Source organism: Macrotis lagotis, chromosome 1 (assembly GCF_037893015.1).
Source record: "Macrotis lagotis isolate mMagLag1 chromosome 1, bilby.v1.9.chrom.fasta, whole genome shotgun sequence".
NCBI classification, from domain to species: domain Eukaryota; kingdom Metazoa; phylum Chordata; class Mammalia; order Peramelemorphia; family Peramelidae; genus Macrotis; species Macrotis lagotis.
The window spans coordinates 429,654,082-429,674,013 of NC_133658.1; the positions used below are offsets into that span (position 1 = coordinate 429,654,082).

The 19,932-nt window shown below is 35.8% G+C and overlaps 1 protein-coding gene across 2 annotated transcripts in view; it reads left to right on the top strand.

Annotated features, from left to right (window-relative positions):
• Positions 1-19,932, top strand: part of RCOR1 (REST corepressor 1) — a 128,489-nt gene that overhangs the window by 53,367 nt on the left and 55,190 nt on the right. For both annotated transcript variants that reach the window (XR_012473836.1, XM_074213153.1), the window contains exon 3: positions 8,857-8,940. Coding sequence is in view for 1 of the 2 variants with exons in the window: in XM_074213153.1 (XP_074069254.1) it covers positions 8,857-8,940 (84 nt within the window). In the remaining variant the exon portion in view is untranslated. The remainder of the gene's footprint in view (positions 1-8,856; positions 8,941-19,932) is intronic.

The following is a 19,932-nucleotide window of genomic DNA, read 5'->3' on the forward strand; positions in this document are numbered from 1 at the left end:
AGGATATATTTATGCTAATAAAATAAGTCAATAACATTAAATCACTTGCCTCAGTTTCTTCATCTGTAAATGAACTGGAGAAGGAAATGTCAGACCACTCTAGAATCTTTGCCAAGAAAATTCAAAATGGGGTCACAAAGAGTTAGTTATAGATCAAACAACTCAGTAACAACAAAGTGTTAGTATTATCTGTTGGACACTGCTAATAAGTACTAGGGATCCAAATATAAAGAAGGAAACAATTCCTACTCTCAAAGCAGCTTATCTTCTAATGCCATAAAACTTAGTTAATCACTAGTCTAGTTTGACTTTAAAGCCATAAAACTTGTGATGTGATCCTGTTAAATTCCATTAATCCAATTTAGTTCTTAAGAAAGCTTAGCAAAAAACCCCAACTTTACTCAGGAAAACAATGGCTGTGCCTTGGGGTAAATTTTATAGTAGCAGAATTTTATTGGATTAAGAATCAAGAAGCCTGTTCCAGTCCTGGCTCTACTTTGATCTTGTGTTGAATCTTCTTATGATGTTTACTTCCTTCACTTTCTCCATGCTTTGAATACTCTTCAGGCATCCCAATTATGAGAAATCATATAACTCCTAATAATTGGTGAAATAAAATTTTCAGTTTCTTTGGACACTTATGCTTATATTTCATTTTGAAGTTCATATTCAGAAATGTCTAAGATTGTTTTTCCTTCCCTTTAGGATTATATTTAGTTTTGTTAGAAAAGTTATTCCTCCTTATAAGTTTAATTCTCCTCTTTTATAATGACAAATATTATGAATTTGAACCATAGTAAAGAATTAAATATTAGAAGAATTAACCTTCCAGGGTTTGCCCTAATAAGGAACAAAGGACATTGGACCAACTTGTGTTAGCCCCCAGAGTTTGATCTTAAGAAAGAACAAATGAAATTTGGTTAACATATTTTTAATAATTCTTCTAAGCAATGCGGCCAAAATGCATTTGCAGAAATGAGATTTTGGAACACTTATTTATAGGGAGTAGACAAAGGACCATAGAATGATTAGCAGCAGCCAATGAAGTCACAGCATATGTTATAGTTCCCTTCCCTGATTTCAGGATGTCTGTCTCATGTCATTGTTCCCCACTGAGGGGAGGGGAGGGAAGGGAAGAATGCTTTTATCTTAACTCAGGTTGTCAGGGCCTTTTTTAGATGCAGACTTCCACAAAGCAATGAGATACTCTCTCCCCTTTCCAGTATGTTTGTGCCATCTTGTGACTGTTGCTATAATGGAGGTTTTAATATTTGTTACTAGAAAGCTAATCAGGCAAGACTCCTGTACTCCAGATTTGAGGGAAAGAAGTAGACTTTTTGACAACAAAGTTTAAAATGTAAAAATTTATTGCTCACATCCCCTCATTTAGGTCAAAATGGTGCCATAGTCACCTGCAGACCAATAAAGAAAGATGTGTATGGATATGAGGGACATACTGAAAGGAAATTGGCATATCTTGAAGCAAAACACTAGCAAACCTAGGGTTTGTCAGGAGATATATAGGCAGTTAGTGTCAGGGCATAAAAATGCATGGTGCATTAGCAAAAATTAAAAGGGTAGTTCCCTTTGGTAGGTGAAGCTTACAAATAAGTAGTGCTAGAGGGGAAACAAAAAAGGAGGAAGGGGGCATCATCGAAGCATTATAGATCCATTTTTCTGGAAGCATCCAGTGCAGCTTGTGATTTGAGGTGTAGTTTCAGAGCCAAATTTCATCCATTCAGGTCACTTGGAGAGTTTTGTCTCTGATAAAAGAACATCTTAATACAAGTTTTTCCTTGTGAAATAATCAGGTCAAAACTTAGGTTTCTGTTTTTAAAAAATGAAATTTTGGAACCTCTTAGACCAGGGACATTATACAATTTTGATTGGCCAATTTTCATGGTGATATACAAAGAAAACTCAGTTACAAATACTCCCATTTGCAGTGTGAGTAAATTACTAGCAAATCAATGGCAGAACTCATATAAAAATATGGATTCTAATACAAAAATGGATTCATTAAAAGCTGCCAGATTAATTAATTGTAATTAAAGTTCAGGGATAGGTAGCATGTGTGTTTATGAGTATATGTACATACATAATTTATATATATATATATGTACACACATTCATTTCAGAATAGTGCATAGCCAATGTTATATATAAGAGGATATATTTTTTAGGTATTTAAAACAAAATGACCAAAACCTCTAGCTGAAAATGGCTCTCTCTTTAAGACATTTTTAAAAGATAGACCACAGGCCATCTTTCTGATATAATTAATAGTGCTAATATTTCTTTCCTTAAAACAGAAACTGAGATTTAATGATAAAGTATCATATCCTGGTATCACAGACCTATCATTTACCTAAATGTCTCCATAGCATTATAAGAAATTAAAGAATCTTAATTAACATAGGAATATGTAGCTAATAAAAGATGCCAAACTGAACACTTGCTTAGCTAGCTATTAGAATTTAGAAAATTGTAGGCCAAATGGATCAAATTTTATACCTAATTAAAATTGTTTTTGTACCAAGCACCTGACATGATTATAGTAATTTGCCATAAAGAGCAGGGTCATCAAGGCAAAAGTTCCCTTATTTATATAGTTTCCAGTTCCAGAAAAAAGATCATATAGATGATCAATTGCATTGAGCGTGCCTTAAAGTCTTCATTGTAAATCAGGAGAAACCTGATTTAATCAAAAATAAACTTTCTTTTATCCTTTCCCATGAGAACTCCACCTTCAGTTTATGCATGTAAAACCCCATAGGTTTGCTGTCATCATAGATCACTGGCTCAACAGTATTCCTTTGATGATCATATTTGGAATCTGACTCAGAACAATATTGCTTAACAGTTCCATAAATTCTTTTTTTTTTTTTTTAAGATTTTTGCAAGGCAATGGGGTTAAGTGGCTTGCCCAAGGCCACACGGCTAGGTAATTATTAAGTGTCTGAGACCGGATTTGAACCCAGGTACTCCTGACTCCAGGGCCGGTGCTTTATCCACTGCGCCACCTAGCCACCCCTCCATAAATTCTTAAACAGCATTTTCCAGTAATTAGAGTTTCAGATCAGTTCAGCTCACGAGGATCTCTGAGCATTCTTTATATATGAACTTTTCCTCCCTTTCATAGTTTTCAGAGAGTATAGTGTTTCTTAAATTATTTCCTCCAGAGCTTTTCCATTTTTTTATATTGCTTTATTTCATTTTTTCTAGGTATTTTTTCAGTACTTGTAGAAAATACATTTTTTTCCTTTGAGTTTCTGCTTGCAGTTATTATGTAGTTATCCTCTTTTAAGAAAATCTGCTAGATTTACAATAGTTTTTGTTATTAGTCTTTGCTGTCTTTGATTTATTCAGCTCTTCAGCTTTAGCTTCTGAATTGGGACTTTATATCATATTATTTATATCTAGGCTTCTTCCCTCTCTCTACCAGGGATCATTAGATGATCAGCTTATTGTCTTATCCTGGGTCTTCTGGATTCTTGTTCTGATTTAGGCACCCCCTTGATCTTTGAGATTAATATTGTTGCATCTTTAAGATCCTTGCTATGTTTCAAGACCCTCGGGCTTAATTGTCAGTCAGTAAGTATTTATTAAATGTCTCCTTAGTCTCAATCACTGTGCTAACTATCTAACTATTGGAACCCTTGTCAATTTTTTTTTAGTATCTTTGTGATTATAGTTTGTGGTAAAGTGAAAAGAATAATTGAGTGATGAGGTAGCTGTAGAGTTTAAAAATTTTTCCCCTGTAACAATCAACGATCATTTATCCTAATTATTCCCTCTGGAGCTATATGGAAAAAATCTGGTCACTCTTCCCTAGGCTTTTTGACTTAAGGACTGCTCCTTCAGTGTGTACTCTTAATTGTGGGCTTCTGTAGGTATGGGTACGTATTTCTATTGCTGTTGCTCATGAAACCCCTATTTTGTACTTTCAATGAACAACACCCAATAGACTCAGCTCAGAGGCATTTACTCAAAAATAGCATAGGAAGAACAGTACTTATAAAACATCACCTTCATAAATAATGTATTCTCCCATGTGTACATATGTAATCTGTGGGAATAGTGGAATCAAACTCAGAAGGACAGTGAAAGTAAGTCACATAATGGGTTCGCTTGTGGCAACTCACAACTCTTTGGTACTAGAGGCTCTGAAAGTCTCTTCTGTCCTTATACAAATCTGCTTCCTCCCCTGCTATACCAAACTGGTTTCCTAGAATTTTCCTCCACAGCTTCCTAAAGCTGCTTACTCTCTTAGATTGATAAAGGAGACATTGGAATGGTCTAGTCTCAGGTTTGAGAAAATGTGAATAATTCATGGAAAAGACTTCATTTTAGGGACAAAAAAGGTTTATTCTGTTAAGGTAATAAAGTAAATGGAGATTTGGCTAAGTTGATAGAAAAGGTTAGTACTGTTGGCAGATTAGCTACAGCAACCAGGTGAGCAGCAGCAGCAGCAGTAGCAGTGGCTTAGGAGAGAAATTAAGGACCTTTACAGGGAATTATACCTGGACTGATAATAGCCATGAGAGATGGGGAGGGTATGCAGCACCAAGAGGGGGCAATATAAAGATGGAAATTAAGGACAGTTGCAAGATGATTGCAACTGGACTGATCCCCAAGGAGATGAGCAGCTCACAGAGGAAAAGGCCAGGTATATGTGCTGGTAGAAGGGTAAGGGAGGAGTTAGGGTGGTGCTAGGGAGGGACTAAGGAGTAGGTGTGGGTGCTTCAGTATCCTTCCTTTAGGAAGAATGGGACAAACTCTGAAGTTGTCAGCAAAATACACTCTTAGATAGGAGTCCCCAGCTCCCTTCTTGGTAAGATAACTTGTAAGATAACTTTGAGCTTCTTTAAGATAATTTTGAACAATGGTATAGGCAGGCTTTGGGATATCTTTGAACAGTGGAATGGGGTTCAGTGTTCATGTAAGACCAGCTTAGAAAAAAGGTTAATTTAACATGGTCACAAAGAGAATAGATTAATTATAAAATATATATTTTACAAAATATATTTCTACAAAATGACTTTCTCTTTGTATCTGTCTCCAGTTTGTGTTTCTTCTCTCTGATAAAGTATTTCCTTTTAGTCCAGTAGCACCCTTTGTTAGATACATGACCAATGCTGGAGTGTGGGAGGAGGATGAAAAATTCACGGATCCCAGGAGTCTCCTTCATAGGTGCCTCAGGGCGTAGCAATTTAAACCCCCAGAACTAATTTAGTGAAGTGTTGACATCTGGCAGAGGGATCTCAGCAAAGCTGCATCTCTGTCAGTTTAACACCTTATTAATACATCGTGATTTCATTCTGTGTCTTCTATGACTAGGTGGGAAGGGGAATTACCTTTCTTTATACTGTCACAGCTTCTGGTTAAAACTCCCAATTTTCAATATGTTTTGTTTATAAAGTACATTGGGTTTGGAGTCAGAGGATCTGGAGGATATAATTTTAACTATGAGAATCTCAATTTCATAATTTATAAAATACAATGGTCTGAAAAATTATGAAGATTAAATGAGAATGAATATAATAATGAATAAATTTATAATACTGTCACTTGTATTTTTTATGAACTTTTATTGACATAGTTTTAAATTTGAGCTCTAAAGTTGCTAAATTCAGTAATTATAATGTATTGTTTCCATATTGGAAAGTTGTATTTTAGGCATTATTGATAATTATTCCCTGTTTGTTTTTCCTTCCTTTTAGAAAATCCATCATACAAAAAAATGAATTCAAGCTTTTATTTTATTGTATTATAAAAAGACCTTCCTTAGACCATTGAAATTTTGTTTTATAGATTCTTAACTCGTTTAGAAGGACAAAAGAGAAAAACTAAAGTTTAGGTTCCATTGTTAATTGAAGATAACTGAAGTGATGACAAAGCACCATTGGAATAACTGGCAATAAAGAAATATGTTTCATAGAGTTAGGAGGAACCTCAGGTATTTTAGTTCAATTCCTTGGTTTTAACAATGAGGAAGCTGGGGTTCATTGAGATAAAAGGATGATCAAAATCACCACAGCAATTTGTTGTCATATTTTAGAGTGATATAGATAGTTCTGCTATAACATTTGCTTTGAAAATGTGAATTTGTTCCAAGGACATTTCTATGTTATGGAATATTTGAAGAATAGTGTGAATTTTTTGGATTTCATCACACCATAGTGGTTGTGCATGCACCGTGGTTGGGGAGGGATAGCCTTTTGGGAAGAGAAGAAATATCTGACTTCCACTGGAGGAAAATTGCAGTCATCCTCCTCCACTTTGAGTGTGGTGAGAACTGTTGGGAAGTATAACGCTAGGGAGAGTGAGAAGTGGGGCCCTTGAGAAGCAAGCACAAAAGGGAAGGGAAAACAGAGACCCCCCCAACATATGCCCTCACCCCAGAACAGATAGATGATTACACATCCCCTTTGACCCCTGCCACCTGCCAAGGGAAAAGCCAGATGGAGATAGTTGCAATGTAATATTTCAGTGGAAATGGGCTTTAGAACTTCGTGTGTGCAGTGGGAAGAGTGGTTCCCTGGGCCACCTCACGAAGAAGACACTCTTAAGGTGCCCAGTTTCTAGGTTCTAGGCAGGTCCCATTTATGCTCTTTATAGGGCAGAAACTAGTGTTGTTGACCCCAATTTTATGGTTTTGTAGTGTTTTCTTCTGGGAGTGAGTTTGAGTGTTGTACTTTCACTCCATTTCCCTCATAAGCCCTGTGGTTTTGCTTACTCAATTTTTTTTATTACCTTATCCTCTTCATTTATTTATTCATTCATTCATTCTCAAAAATGATACACAGCTTTACAGAAATCTACTTCATATGAAGGTGATTGATTTTTTTTTTTTAGATTTTTTTCCCCTAGGCAATAGGGTTAAGTGGCTTGCCCAAGGCCATACAGCTAGGTAATTATTAAGTGTCTGAGGCCGGATTTGAACTCAGGTACTCCTGACTCCAAGGCCAGTGCTCTATCCACTGCGCCACCTAGCTGCCCCGTGATTTTTTTGGGGAGGGGGTTGAGCTATAACTTAGTATTTGAGAAATTGTAGAGTTTTAAAATTAATTTCAATATGTGTTACCTAATATATTGTTAAAATTCCTTTCTTCTGCTGCCTTGTCCCACTTCCTGCACTTGACAATTTAGTCTTTCCAAGTTCAATGTTCATTTTTCAAAAGGTAAATGCTTTTGAACTGATACTGAGTGAGATGAGCAAAACCAGAAAAACACTGTACATCCTAATAGTAATATGGGGGTGATGATCAACCACTCATTCCATTAGTGCAAAAATCAGGGACAATTTGGGACTCTCTGCAATGGAGAATACCATCTGTATCCAGAGAAAGAACTGTGGAGTTTGAACAAAGACCAAGGACTATTACCTTAAATTTAGGAAAAAAAAATTGATATCTTATTGTCTGATCTTGCTATCTCTCTCTCTCTTTTTTTTTTGCAAGGCAAATGGAGTTAAGTGGCTTGCCCAAGGCCACACAGCTAGTTAATTATTAAGTATCTGAGACCAGATTTGAATCCAGGTACTCCTGACTCCAGGGCTGGTGCTTTATCCATTGTGCCACCTAGCCTCCCCCTCTTGCTATCTCTTATACTTTATGTTTCTTCCTTAAGAATATGATTTCTCTCTCATCACACTCAATTTGGATCAATGTATACCATGGAAACAATGTAAAGACTGACAAATTACCTTCTGTGGGGGGTGGGGGAGGGAAGTAAGATTGGGGAAAAATTGTAAAACTCAAAATAAATAAAATCTTTAAAAAAGAAAGTTAAATTCTTTTCATTTTTTTGAAGTTAGTCACTTTTCATCTCAGCACTTGTTTAAAAATGTTAATATGTGATGATGGGGTTGAAATAGGTGAATTCTAAGTTTCTTCATTGATATTCTATGATGCAAAGTAGAGATGATACTGATTAGTGTTTGAAAGGCTACTGTTATAGAAGTATTGCAGTTAGTCACAATGAAATTAACCACCTTTGCCTGCAAAAAATAAGATTAATAAAGACCTGTTAACACATTTTTTTCCCTCATACTTAGTTGTATATTCTTAGATAATAAAAAATTATAGCAGTGCTCCAAGGTTCTCTGGGCTATATATGCCATTATCCTTGTCAATCTATAAGTGCAAATTCATCTGGCTGTATTCACTCATTTTACTCAGGACTTTTATTTCTTCAGTTAATAGTACAATAATTTGAGAACAATGATACAAAAATTTATCCATTCAAAGAGTACTGGTGAATATCTTAAAATAATTTTTTTGTTCTTTAATAATATCTATGAAGAGTACAGCTAGATAATAGGCATAGATTTTAATCTTAGTTTTGGCACTTTTATCTCAGAGATTCCTAGAATTGTAAAGTTGTAAGGTTCTCTGACTTGAAAGAGTTGTTGCCTTACCTTTTGTGGCTTTTTAAGAAGTGTAAATATAAAAAATCAATTTTAAAAAATACCACAAGTAGAAATATTTCAGCAGTTTTTTTTAGATTTTTGTTTTTCAAGGCAACAGGGTTAAGTGGCTTGCCCAAGACTGCACAACTAGGTAATTATTAAGTGTCTGAGGCCTGTATTTGAACTCAAGTACTCCTGACTCCAAGGCCAGTGCTCTATATCTACTGCACCACCTAGCCACCCCATATTTCAGCATTTTAAAAAGTATTTGGTTTGCATGGTGATAGGTGTATTTTCTCTGTCACAAATGTCAGCATAAGTTTAAGAAAGAGTAATCTTGTTAGAACACCCTGTGGTTAAAAAAACTATATTTGATTTGTTTTTTTTTTGTGTCTGTTAAAATAATACAATGTGTAACTTGTTGTTTTTGCTTTTTTTCCAAGCTAAAATTTCAAGGCGCTCTCAGGAAAGAGAAAACCTTGGCATGCTGGTATGGTCACCTAATCAGAATTTGTCAGAGGCAAAATGTAAGTCTTTAAAACAGCTTAATTTTCCACTTCTTTTGTTTAATTGTGAACCATATTAATTCCTTTTTATTTCTGTTGCATTTTTCTTTATATGTATGCATATCTAATGAATTCGTGGATATGTATATAGAATTTCCATACTGTTAGGCAGCCAGCTGACACACAAAAAAGAGCTCTTTAGTGATCTTCTAGGCATAAACCTTTGAAAATTTTGCACCATGAGCTTTCATAATCATCCATTTTTTTCAAAGTGCTATAGCAGTTGACACAAAAATAACGTTGCTGAGACTGGATGAGAGGCTCAGAAAGGGAGGGAACATTGCAATACAGTAACCCAGCTGGGACTTTAAGGATATTTAAGGTGCCAAAATTTGAAAAACCTTAAAATGTAATAGGAAGAATTACAACAGCAAATGCATGCTGTAGAAAATGATTTTTTCTGTTGCTAAGAATTCACAAACCAGAAAGGCAAGACTATTTAATTACAATGAATTATCTAAAGAATTGTAGTTTATTTGATTTATGTATGGTTTTAAAATGGTATTTGTATTTTAAGCTACTTATTTTTTCCTCTTGGTATTCCAGCTGTTGGTAATTTTTACTGCTTAGTGTAGTATTTTAGATTTCCTGGTCTCTTTCCACCCTCTTGTCCTTTACCCTCCTCTAAACACATGTAGGTATACAAAACTCCAAATTAACATTGAAGATAATTTTAGTATCATTCTCAAAATCTTTTTTCCTCTCAAGTTTAAAAAAAAATAGTCTTTTCCCTTTGGATAATTTTTGCAAAGAGACTTCCATTTTTAAAAAGTTAATTTTTCATTATATTTTAAGTACCAAGCTATCTCTTTTCTTTTTCCCCCAACCTCCAATAGAGAAGGCTATCATTTAACATAAATAGATGGATAACAATACAATGCAGACTTCTATTTATCAACTCTTTCTTTAGAAGTGGATAACATTGGAGTGGCTAGGTGACATAGTGAATAGAGCACCGTCCCTGGAGTCAGGAGTACCTGAGTTCAAATCTGGCCTCAGACACTTAATAATTATCTAGCTGTGTGGCCTTGGTCAAGCCACTTAATCCTATTGCCTTGCAAAAACAGAAAAAAAAATTAAATAAAAAATATGGTGATTAGATTGGATATAAATCCTTCGTTAGCCATTTCAAACTTACATCAATAAAATTAAGCTGTGGACCAAAAAATGCAAAATGCAAAATGCAAAAAAACTAAAAACAAAAAAGAAGTGGATAACATCTTCAAAGATCTTTTGTGGTTTGATTTTAACCCTTATCTATCTATCTATCTATCTATCTATCTATCTATCTATCATTTATTTATTTTTATGCAGGGCAGATGGGGTTAAGTGGCTTGCCCAAGGCCATACAGCTAGGTAGTTATTAAGTGTCTGAGACCAGATTTGAACTCAGGTACTCCTGACTCTAGGGCCGGTGCTCTATCCACTGTGCCACCTAACCACCCCTATTTTAATACTTATAATAGCTTAGTTATTCACAGATATTATTTGAACAATATTGCTATTAGTGTATACAATGTTCTTTTGGTTCTGCTCATTTCACTCATTGTTTAATAGAAGTCTTTCCGTGTTTTTTTAAAATCTATCTCTTATCATTTCCTACAGAGTAAGAGTAGTATTCTCTCATACTTACAACTTGTTTCAACTTTCCCAAATTAGTGGCTATCCCTTTCATGTCCAGGTTCAGAGAGCTGCAATAAACAGAATTCCAGATTACTCTCCAGTATGGTTAGATCATTTTACAGTTCTACCAACAGTGTATTGTCTAGTTTTTTCCACATTCCTTTCCAATACTCATCATTTTCCCCTTCTTTCATTTTAGCCAATTGCTAAATTGCATTTGTCTAATGACTGTAGATAGCTTTGAAGAAATTATTTCTTCCTCCAGAAATTGCCTGGACATATTCTTTGACCATTTTTCATTTGAGGAATGACACATTCTTATAAATTTGACAAAGTTCTCCATATATTTGAGAATCTTTAACTGAGAAACTGTCTATGAACACTTTTCCTCTTGATTTTCTTTGCCCCTTCTAATGTTAGACACATTGGTTTATTTGCACCAAAAAAAAATACAGTTCTCTCAATCATTGTAGGCATAAACTTTATTTATTCTTATTTTGTGCAAATGATTTTTTATATATTACTAAAATATTCTTGTTTAAGAGTAAACATAATAACCCTCCCCCCCAGATATAGATCCAACAGTAACATTTGAAATTCCCCTGTTGCATTAAAAGTCCATCTTTTTCCCCGGAAGAGGACTTCACTTTTGTTGGGTAGTTGGTTCTCGGTTGCATTCCAAGCTCTTTTGCCTTCCAGTATATTATATTACAAGCCCTACGAGCTTTTAATGCAGTTGCTGCTAAGTCCTGTGTGATCCTGACTGCAGCTCCACGATATTTGGGATATTTGAATTGTGTCCTTCTGGCTGCTTGTAATATTTTCTCTTTGACTTGGGAGTTCTGGAACTTGACTGTAATATTCCTGGGGGTTGTTTTTTTTTGGATCTCATTCTGGGGGAGATTGGTGGATTCTCTCCATTTCTATTTTGCCCTCTGCTTCTAGAATATCAGGGTAATTTTCCTGTAGTAATTCTTTGAAAATGATGTCAAGGTTCTTTTTCTGATCTTGACTTTCAGGTATTCCAATAATTTTTAAATTATCTTTCCTGAATCTGTTGTTTTTTCAATGAGATGTTTCACATTTTCTTCTAATTTTTCATTCTTTTGCTTTTGAAGTATTGTGTCTTGATTTCTCGTAAAATCAGCAGCGTCCTTCAATTCCATTCTACATCTCAGGGATTTGTTTTCCTCAGAGAGCTTTCTTATCTCTTTTTCCATTTGGCCAATTCTGCTTTTTAAAGCATTCTTCTCCTCTATAACTTTTTGAACTGTTTTATCCATTTGACCTATGCTGGTTTTTAGTATGTTATTTTTTTTTTCAGCATTTTTTTGGATCTCTTTGACTAAGCTGCTGATTTATTTTTCATGTTTTTCCTGCATCTCTCTCCTTTCTTTTCCCAATTTTTCTTCTGTCTCCCTCACTTGATTTTCAGAGTCTTTTTAAATTCTTTTTTTAGGTTTTTTGCAAAGGCAAATGGGGTGAAGTGGCTTGCCACACAGCTAGGTAATTATTAAGTGTCTGAGGCCAGATTTGAACTCAGGTACTCCTGACTCCAGGGCTGGTGCTCTATCCATTGCACCATCTAGCTGCCCCCAAAGTCTTTTTTTTGAGCTCTGTCATAGCCTGAGCCCAATTTCTGTTTTTCTTGGAGTCTTTAGATGCAGGAGCTTATACTTCCTCATCTTCAGATTTAGTATTTTGATCCTTCTTGGGATCATAGACAAAGTATTTCTCAATGGTGTTCCTCTTTTTTCTCTGCTTACTCATTTCTCCAGCCTGTGCCTGGTTTTGGGGTGCTTACTGAGCTTTTGAGTATTATTGGGACACCCCTACCCAAGGATCTCCATGTGTGGAGTTCTGGCTTCTCTCACAGTCTATGAATGACCACAAGCACACCCCCTCTGCCACGGGACTGAGGTGAGGGCCCCTGCTATTCTGTGGGGGCCTAGACTGTGATCAGGATCTCAATGTGGTCAGCACTCATGCCTGGGGGCTCCTGCTTACCAGCTCCTCCTGCTTCCAGTTCCTGAATCTGGGCTGCCATGGCCATACTGCTTGCTGAGTGCTCTGAGCCCTGGGCTTCATGTGCTCACTCTGGCAGAGGTCCCCTGCTGATCCCCCAAGTTGTGCCTGGTGTTACCCGGCATGTAGGTCAGGAAACTGCCCTAGCTGCCATGAGCAACGACTCCCAGTGCCCTGGGGCTGCCTCTGGGAGGCTGAAGTTCCTTCACTCTGGCAGGCCACCCTTCTAACCCTGTGGAACAGAGCCTTTCCACTATTCTCCAGGTTACCTTGGGCTCGAGAACTCCTCCACTGGATCCCTCTGTGGATTCTGACTCTCAAATTCAGTTAGAGTCCTTATTTTATAAGTTTGGAAATATCAGAGAGAGAGCACCTAAAATGCATGTCTCCTGTCGCCATCTTGGCTCTGCCTCCAGTTGATTCTTAAGTATTTGTTGCATTGATAGAAGGAAATCCTTCACTAGACATTTCAAACCTATATCAATAAAATTAAACTGTGGACCAAAAAATGAATCATGGTGGTGGCTAGGTGGCACAGTGGATAGAGCACTGACCGTGGAGTCAGGAGTACCTGAGTTCAAATCCGGCCTCAGACACTTAATAATTACCTAACTGTGTGGTCTTGGGTAAACTCCTTAATCCCATTTGCCTTGCAAAAAAAAAAAAAACAAGCCTAAAAATACAGTGAAATATGAATACCGTGGTCATATGGAAATATGGAATTATTTTGGAAAGGGAACTTAGAAGTCCTCTAGTTTCCTACTCAATTCCCAGAGTATTTTCTATTTGGTGATTTTGCCTTTACCTGAATACTTTTGTGATAGATATCATACTATCTTACAAGATATCTCATCCCAGTTTGATTAAAAATTATATATAGTATTACCTAAAAAGATATGTAAATAAATTATGCCAATGTAACCCAAAGCCCAGTTTGAAGAAATAAGTATCCTTTACTGAGCAGGAATGATAGAGAAGCTTTCTAAATAGTGCTTTCTAAACAGTGACCTGAGAATTATCTCCTTATTAACTTCTTCTCATGCACCTAATTTTTTTCTAGCAGCTCAATAGTTCACTCTCTTCATAATCCCCAGAAGTTTTTGAGGATTGCTATCTCCAGCTTCTTTCGTTATTAATTGTGATATAATTTTTTTTCAATTTTTCATCTTCGATCCTTTCTATGGATGTGTTCCAATTTGTTAGTGCCTTTCCTTAATTGTGATACCCAGAGCAGAACATAATATTATTGATGTGGTCTAACTAAATTGGAGGACAGGAAAACAGTTGGTCCCTTTTATTTGAATAAAATCTCAAAAGAAACAGAATTATAAGTAATCTAGAGGACAGTGGAAAAGGCTAGGTTTAAGGTTTCATTATACTTTTGAAGTCTTGCATTTGAAGTAATAGAAAAGATATTATGAAAGAGATGTCTGACTGGAAAAAGATGAGAGAAAGGAGTAAATGATCTTATTGTCATTCTCTTAACTGATAGTCTGAGGACATTGGCATCCAGAAACTTTGACTCTGAAACCTTGCCTTCTTATTCCTTGTAATTCTTGTAGCATTGGTCTATTTGGAGATATATAAATGAAATAAATCCCTGAACAGAATTGGGATTAACTACTCACTTGATTTAATTATTTTAATATAGTAACCCATGAAAGGATATATAAATAAAATATACTAATGTTATCCAAATTTGAAGAAATGAGAAGTATGCTTTATTGAACAGGAGTCATTTGATCTGGGTTCTAGTCTTAGACTTTCAATGACTTTGCTAAATTACCTCCCTGGATTCTGGTCTCATTTGTCAAATATTCTTTAATTCAAGTGGGTCTTTGGTGCTGGCAAACTCATTGAGGGTTTTTTAATTCTCATTAATACTAAGTGGCCTCAGAATACATGAATTATAGCTCTTTAGAACCAGTATTCTGCAGGTGATCCTTTGCACAATGCCCACATAAAGCTTTGTTCTCTGCACTGTAAATGCATAGTAGAGTAAAAGTTTTGTATTAAAAGGTTACTGAAGGTTTTATTTTAAGTAGAGATGACTTTTGAGAATGAGAATTCAAATCCAATTGTCTGTATCTTGAATGTATTACAAATCACGCATTCATATTAATTCTAGTGGCATCTTTATATGAAAAATAAGTGACTATTATCTCTAAAAGTCCTTATCAGTTAGAACTTTTTTATTTTTAAATTAATTTACACATTACTAAAATAGACTTGTTGCAAAAGTAAGTATAATTCCCTCTCACCCTCCTCCCCATGAAGACAGGGAAACCCCACAAAAAATAAAGTGAGAGAAAAAGGGGAAAAAAAATTACTTCTGTTCAGATAGCCTTGGTTCTGTCCCTGGGATGGATTGCTTTCTTTATCATAAGTCTGTCATAGAGGTTGCTTCAATGTAGCTATTGTTAATTGTATTTCCCTCCATCTATTCCTCCCCATTCCCATTTATTCTGTTCTCTCTCCTTCTACTTTTTCCCTCCTTAAAAGTGTGTTGTGGGGCAGCAGACAGCACTGGCCCTGGAGCCAGGACCTGAGCTCAAAGCCAAACTCAGGCACCCAACAATCACCCAGCCCTATGACTCCAGGCAAGTCACCCAACCCCCTAGCCCTGCCAAAAAGAAAAAAAGTATATTGTATCTTATTACCCTCTCCCACAATCTTCCTCTCTCCTCCTCCTCTCCCCTATCTCTTATCCTCTCCTTTTTCCTCCAGGGTAAGATAGATTTCTATACCCTATTGGGTGTGGGATGAAGGCTCACTCTTTCTACCTTATCGGCCCATCTTCTACTTCACTGCAAAAGCTTTTTCTTGATTCTTACAGATGAAATATCTTAACCCATTCTACCTCTCCTTTCCCTTTCTCCCAGTGCATTCCTTTTTTGCCTCTTAACTCCATCTTTATTAAATATATATATATATATATATATATATATATATATCTTCATATTCAGCTCTCTCCTGTGTCTTACCTATATACTCCTTCTGACTGTTCTAAGAAAAGAGAATGTTCAAATGAGTATAATCAGTATCATGTTCCCTTGTAGAATTACAAGCAGTTTTTTTTTAGGTTTTTGCAAGGCAAACGGGGTTAAGTGGCTTGCCCAAGGCCACACAACTAGGTAATTATTAAGTGTCTGGGACCAGATTTGAACCCAGGTACTCCTGACTCCAGGGCTGGTGCTCTATCCACTGCACCACCTAGCTGCCTCGAATTACAAGGAATTTAATATCATCAAATCCTTCATAATTTGCTCTTCCTGTCCACCCTCTCTATGTTTTGCCTGAGTCCTGTACTTGGACTTTCTGTTCAATTCTGGCCATTTCTTTTTCTTTTTTTTTCAAGGCAGTGGGGTTAAGTGACTTGCCCAAGGCCACACAGCTAGGTAATTATTAAATGTCTTGAGGCCAGATTTGAACTCAGGTACTCCTGACTCCAGGGATGGTGCTCTATCCACTGCGCCACCTAGCCTCCCCAATTCTGGTTGTTTCAACAAGAAAGTTTGCAATTCCCTGATTTCATTGAATGTCCATCTTTTGCTCTGAAAGAAGATGTTTAATTTTGCTGGGTAGTTGATTCTCAGTTGTAATTCAAGCTCTTTTGCTGCCTGGAATGTCATATTCCAAACTCTATGTGCCCTTAATGTGGGACTTTTCTCATTTTTTATGACTTCTTCTGTAAATGGGCCTAGTAATGGTATTGCTGAATCAAAGGGTATGATCAGTCATTTCTTTTTGGGCATAGTTCCATATTGCTCTCCAGAAGGGTTGGATTAGTTCACAACTCCACCAACAACACAGTATTGTCCCAATCATACCACAACTGTCTCTAACATTGATCTTTTCCCTTTTTGTCATCTTAGCTAATCTGATATTTGTGAGATGGAACCTCTTAGTTGTTTTAATTTTGCATTTTCCTAATCAGTAATGATTTGGAGCATTTTTCATATGACTATATAAAGCTTTAAATAATTTGAAAACTATCTGTTCATATCCTTTGACCATATATCAGCTGGGGAATGACAAGTAACCTTTAAATTTGTTGCAATTCTCTCTATATATTTTAGAAATCAGACTTTTATCAGAACCCCTAGCTGTGAAAATTGTTTCTGAGCTTTCTATTTTCCTTCTAATTTTGGCTGCATTGGTTTTATTAAAGCAAAATTTTTTAAAATTTAATTTGTCAATTTGTAATGTACTTTATTTTTTGCTTGGTCATAAATTTCTCCCCTTTCCATAGATCTGACAGATATATAAAGTATTTATTGGTCTGTAAATTGATCTATGCTTTGTCAGATAGTGAGTTCTTATCCCAAAAGTTAATGTCTTTGGATTTGTCAAACAATAAATTTATAGTAGTCATTTACTACTGTTTCTTTACTACTGTTACTATATAGGTAAGACACAGGAGAGAGCTGAATATGAAGATATATATTTAATAAAGATGGAGTTAAGAGGTAAAAAAGGAATGCACTGGGAGAAAGGGAAAGGAGAGGTAGAATGGGTTTGATTGCCACTTTATAGTATAGTTTTAGATCTGGGAGATCTAGACCACTTTCCTTTATATATTTTTTTCTATCAGTTCCCTTGATATTCTAGAACGTTTGAATTTGTTACTTTTTTTCCTAGTTCAGTAAAAAAGTTATATGGTACTTTGATATTGGCACTGAATAATAATTTAATTTGGGGAGAATTGTCATTTTTATTATGTTAGTTCGACCTATCCATGAACAATTGACATTTTCCCACTTGTTTAGATCTGACTTTGTGTGAGAATTGCTTTGTAATTGTGTTCATACAGTTTCTGATTTGTCTTGGGAGCTATTTCTCAATATATAGTGAAAGGATATGAATAGGTAGTTTTCAAAGAAAGAAATCAAAGCTAATAATCATATAAAAATATTCTAAATCACTCACAATTAGAGAAATACAAATTAAAGGAACTTAGGTTCCATATCCTATCCTGTCAGGTTGGCAAATATGACAAAAGAAGAAAAGGACAGTAGGAAAATAGACTAGTATTGAGGAATGGTGGGACTGTGAATTGGTCCAGGCATTTTGGAGCTATGCTAATCAAGTTGCCTTGACCCAGCAATACATCTACTAGGTTTGTATCTACAAAAGAATATAACAGGAAAAGGATCTACATGTACAGCAATATTTATAGTAACTCTTTTTTGTGCTGGTCAAAAATTGGAAACTAAGGAGAATTGAACTGTTCTATTGAGAATGAGTGACTAAATGTATGAATGAAATGCAGTATTATTGTGGCATAAGAAAGAAGAAAATATACAATTTTAGAGTAGGACCTTTATGAATTGATGTACAACAAAGTGTACAGAACTAGAACAGCTTATACTATGATAACATGATAGAGGAAGAAAAACTTTGAAAGACTTTGGAACTCTGATCAACAAAGTGATAAACCATTGCAGATGAAATATACTACTCAACCTCCACAGAAGGGGAACGTACTTAGTTTTAAGCAAATTAGCAAAGGGATACTTTGCAGAATTTAATAAAGTCATGACACAATTTATTTGGAGAAACAAAAATCTAGACTACAAAGAGAAAAGATGATGAAGGAAGAATAGCACTTCCAGACCTCAAAGTATATTATAAAGCAACAATCATTAAAACTATTTGGCATTGGTTAAAAAAATGGGAAAGTACATCAGTGGAACAGACTGTTCTCTGTAATCCCTGCTTAAAAAGCTCCAAAAGTTCCCTTTTGCCTCTAGGGTAGAGTACAGACTCCTTCGTTTTTTAAAAATTCTTCATAGTCTGACTTCAGGCAATCTTTCTAATTTTCCCTTCTACCACTTTGGTACATACAAATGGTCACACCATTCCATCTCATGTTTTTAGCTTTACATAGAACATCCATCATATCTGGAATGCATTCTCTTCCCCTCATTAGTCCTCAAAGAAACCCTGACTTTCTTCAAGACTCAATTCAAATGCTCTCTTGTCCTACAGGAAGCCTTTCTTGCTTTCCCTCTTCCTTCATCCAGAAATTATTTTGCATCTACTTTGTATTTTTTGTGTTGATATTATTTTTCCTTTATAGAATATAAACAGTATAGGTAGAAAGTGTTCTAAGTTTAAAATGAGTTAATTTTATATTACAACTTGGCCATTTTCAACTTATTTCACCTTTATGAAACATTTGGGTTTTTTTTTTTGTTTGTTTTTTGTTTTTTGCAAGGCAAATGGGGTTAAGTGGCTTGCCCAAGGCCACACAGCTAGGTAATAATATTAAGTGTCTGAGGCTGGATTTGAACTCAGGTACTCTTGACTCCAAGGCCGGTGCTCTATCCACTGTGCCACCTAGCTGCCCCAACATTTGTTTTCTTATCTGTAAAATGAAGACTACATAATATATGCCTCATTGATGTCTAATACTATAGAAATGAATTATCATGTCATAGATCCAAGTAGTATAACTCTCTTGTAGTTCTATATAAGGAAACAGATCCAGAAATATTAAGTCACTTTCCCAAAGTCTCACAGTAATTAAATAGCAGAATTTTGTTTTGTTTTTGGACATGGCCAATGTAGGATTTTTGTTTTACCTAGCCTGTATATGTTCATTATAGCAGATTTTTTTCTTTCTTTCTCAGTTAGGGTGAGGGATGATTTTTGTTGGGGGGAAAAATTCATCCAAGGTGGAGCATACTTTGAGGTGTGTGGTGACACTTCTTGCATCAATCACATATTTATTTAGCACTTATGTGCCAGACAGAAATTCTACTGAGGAGTAGGAATAAAAAAAAGCAAAACCAGCCATTGCTATCAAATAGCTTACATTCTAATGGGGTTGGGGAAAGACAAATATAAATCATTATGTACAAGATGCAGACTAGATGTAGCCCCTAGAGATACTGGCAGCTGGAAGGAATCTGGAAAGGTCTTCTTGCTTGAAACCAGGAATCCTAAGAGTTAGAACTTAGGATGGAAATCAAAAATAGGGAACAACCACTGTAAAGTTAGAGGGGGACAGAGCTAGCTGGTGCAGTGGATAGAGCACCAGCCCTGGAGTCAGGAGCCCTGAGTTCAAATCCAGCCCCAGACACTTGATACTTAATTAGCAGTATTTGCCCATGGACACTTGGGCAAATCACTTAATCCTATTGGGGGTTTGGAGGTGGTTACAGAGTATACAAGGTATAGGAATGTGTGAGAGTGTACTGAATCATGGTAAGTAGAAAGGAGTAAATAATATATTAAGTCTGGAAAAATAGCAAAAGACCAGAATATGAAGAGCTTTTAAGTGTCCTAGTGGCTTATATG